The sequence below is a fragment of the Cyprinodon variegatus genome, unplaced genomic scaffold (genome assembly GCF_000732505.1).
Source record: "Cyprinodon variegatus isolate N-32 unplaced genomic scaffold, C_variegatus-1.0 Scaffold1795, whole genome shotgun sequence".
Classification (NCBI taxonomy): domain Eukaryota; kingdom Metazoa; phylum Chordata; class Actinopteri; order Cyprinodontiformes; family Cyprinodontidae; genus Cyprinodon; species Cyprinodon variegatus.
The window spans coordinates 41,571-43,197 of NW_015152248.1; the positions used below are offsets into that span (position 1 = coordinate 41,571).

At 34.7% G+C, this 1,627-nt stretch overlaps 1 protein-coding gene across 1 annotated transcript in view; it reads left to right on the forward strand.

Moving 5' to 3' along the window:
• The window catches only part of LOC107104564 (uncharacterized protein C1orf21 homolog), a 10,939-nt gene extending 9,428 nt beyond the window's left edge, over positions 1 to 1,511 (forward strand). Inside the window, exons 4-5 of the mRNA XM_015404583.1 lie at positions 1,241 to 1,305; positions 1,388 to 1,511. Coding sequence (XP_015260069.1) covers positions 1,241 to 1,305; positions 1,388 to 1,505 — 183 coding nt within the window. The 3' untranslated portion in view covers positions 1,506 to 1,511. The remainder of the gene's footprint in view (positions 1 to 1,240; positions 1,306 to 1,387) is intronic.
• Positions 1,512 to 1,627: the final 116 nt, after the last annotated feature.

The following is a 1,627-nucleotide window of genomic DNA, read 5'->3' on the forward strand; positions in this document are numbered from 1 at the left end:
TGCAGTTAGCCTCGCTGCATGCAGTTAGCCTCGCTGCATGCAGTTAGCCTCGCTGCATGCAGTTAGCCTCGCTATATGAGCCTCGCTGCGTAAAAAGATGAAACAGATGAAAATTACTCTGAATTTAAAACACTGATGATTTATTGAAAAGTATTTAATAATTTCATATTTTGAATTCTGAATTCTGACCTGAATATATAAAATGCTAATTCTTGTAGCAGCATCCTTTCTTCCATACAAACATACCGGTACTTGTTTGAACAATAATTTCAAAGTTCTAATCCTGATAATATTTCCTTATTAGTCAAACCGAAGCTTCTTTGAAGAATCGTCATAAAATCCAACTTGTTTCTAGTATAAAAAAATGTCTAACCTCAAAACTAGTAGTTTGTTGCAGCAAACATGCAAACATTTCTTTATCTATGAGGCCTAACTGAACTGGACTCACTGGGAAAAATCTAAATCTAGATACGTAACTTTTTCTTAAAATAAGTGCATTAGTTCTTGAATTGAGGAGGTAAAAGATGCATATTATAAGAAAGTTAAAATAAGATATTTAGATAAAATATATTTAAAATAAGTCTACATTTGAGTAGCATAATGAGATGATTTGCCAATGGAATTAGTATTTTAAGGGTAAATACACTTTATTTAAGACATTTTTTACCAACTTTAAGATTTTTTTTCCAGTGCAGGTTTGGACACGAAAAAAAAAACAATCTAAAAATGTCTCAAATAGTGTTTTTATCCTTCATAAGATGATTTTTCAATGGAACGGAACGAGTATTTTTACTCTAAAAAATAAGATAATTAGATAATAAGCACTTGAAACAAGGCAATTAAATGTTTTTTCTTATTTTAAATGTACATTTTCTTGTTCCATTGACAGCGTTTCACTTCCCTCCTTAATTTAAGCAAAAATGCACTAATTTTAATAATTATTAGATTATAATTATTGAGATTTAAGTGTTTTGCAGTGGAAAAGTGTTTGTTGCTCTGAATTAAACCAAATCGCAGCTTTTTTACTTTTAAACATCAGTGAAATGTTAGAAAATGATATTTTTAATATCAGTTATACACATTTTTATCAGTTCATTAGATTAAGATAGTGATATTCCTGGTTGTGATTTGGTAAAAGTCTGAGAAAGTTCCAGAAGGTTTTAAATGGAGGCAGATGTTGTGGATGTCTGTTAGTCAGCGATGGAGGCTGCAGTAACGATGCTTCCTGATTCTCCCGCAGGAGAAAAGTTCTCTCCTCGGCGTCGGACAACCCTCCAGCCAATCAGGAGCGAACGGAAAGATTCTGTGAGTCTGAACGCCGCCGCCGCCGCTGCTTGATATGCTGCAGGTGTGAGGCTCTAACTGGCCGTCTGCCCCTCCCCCACAGGAGCGTCCACTCCTCAGAGAGTCAGCAGGAATTCTTCCGAATGCTGGATGAGAAGATCGAGAAGGTAAAGCATGAAAATCCAGCGCTGCAGCGTCGCTTCTCTATGGAAGAGGATTAGGGCCACTGGAAAAAAAAAAAAAAGTAAACTGATTTTTAAATATTATTTCAGTTTAACATGGGAAAAAAGTCAGAATTCTGAGAAAAAAGTCAGAATTCTGACTTTTTTCTCAGAATTCTGAC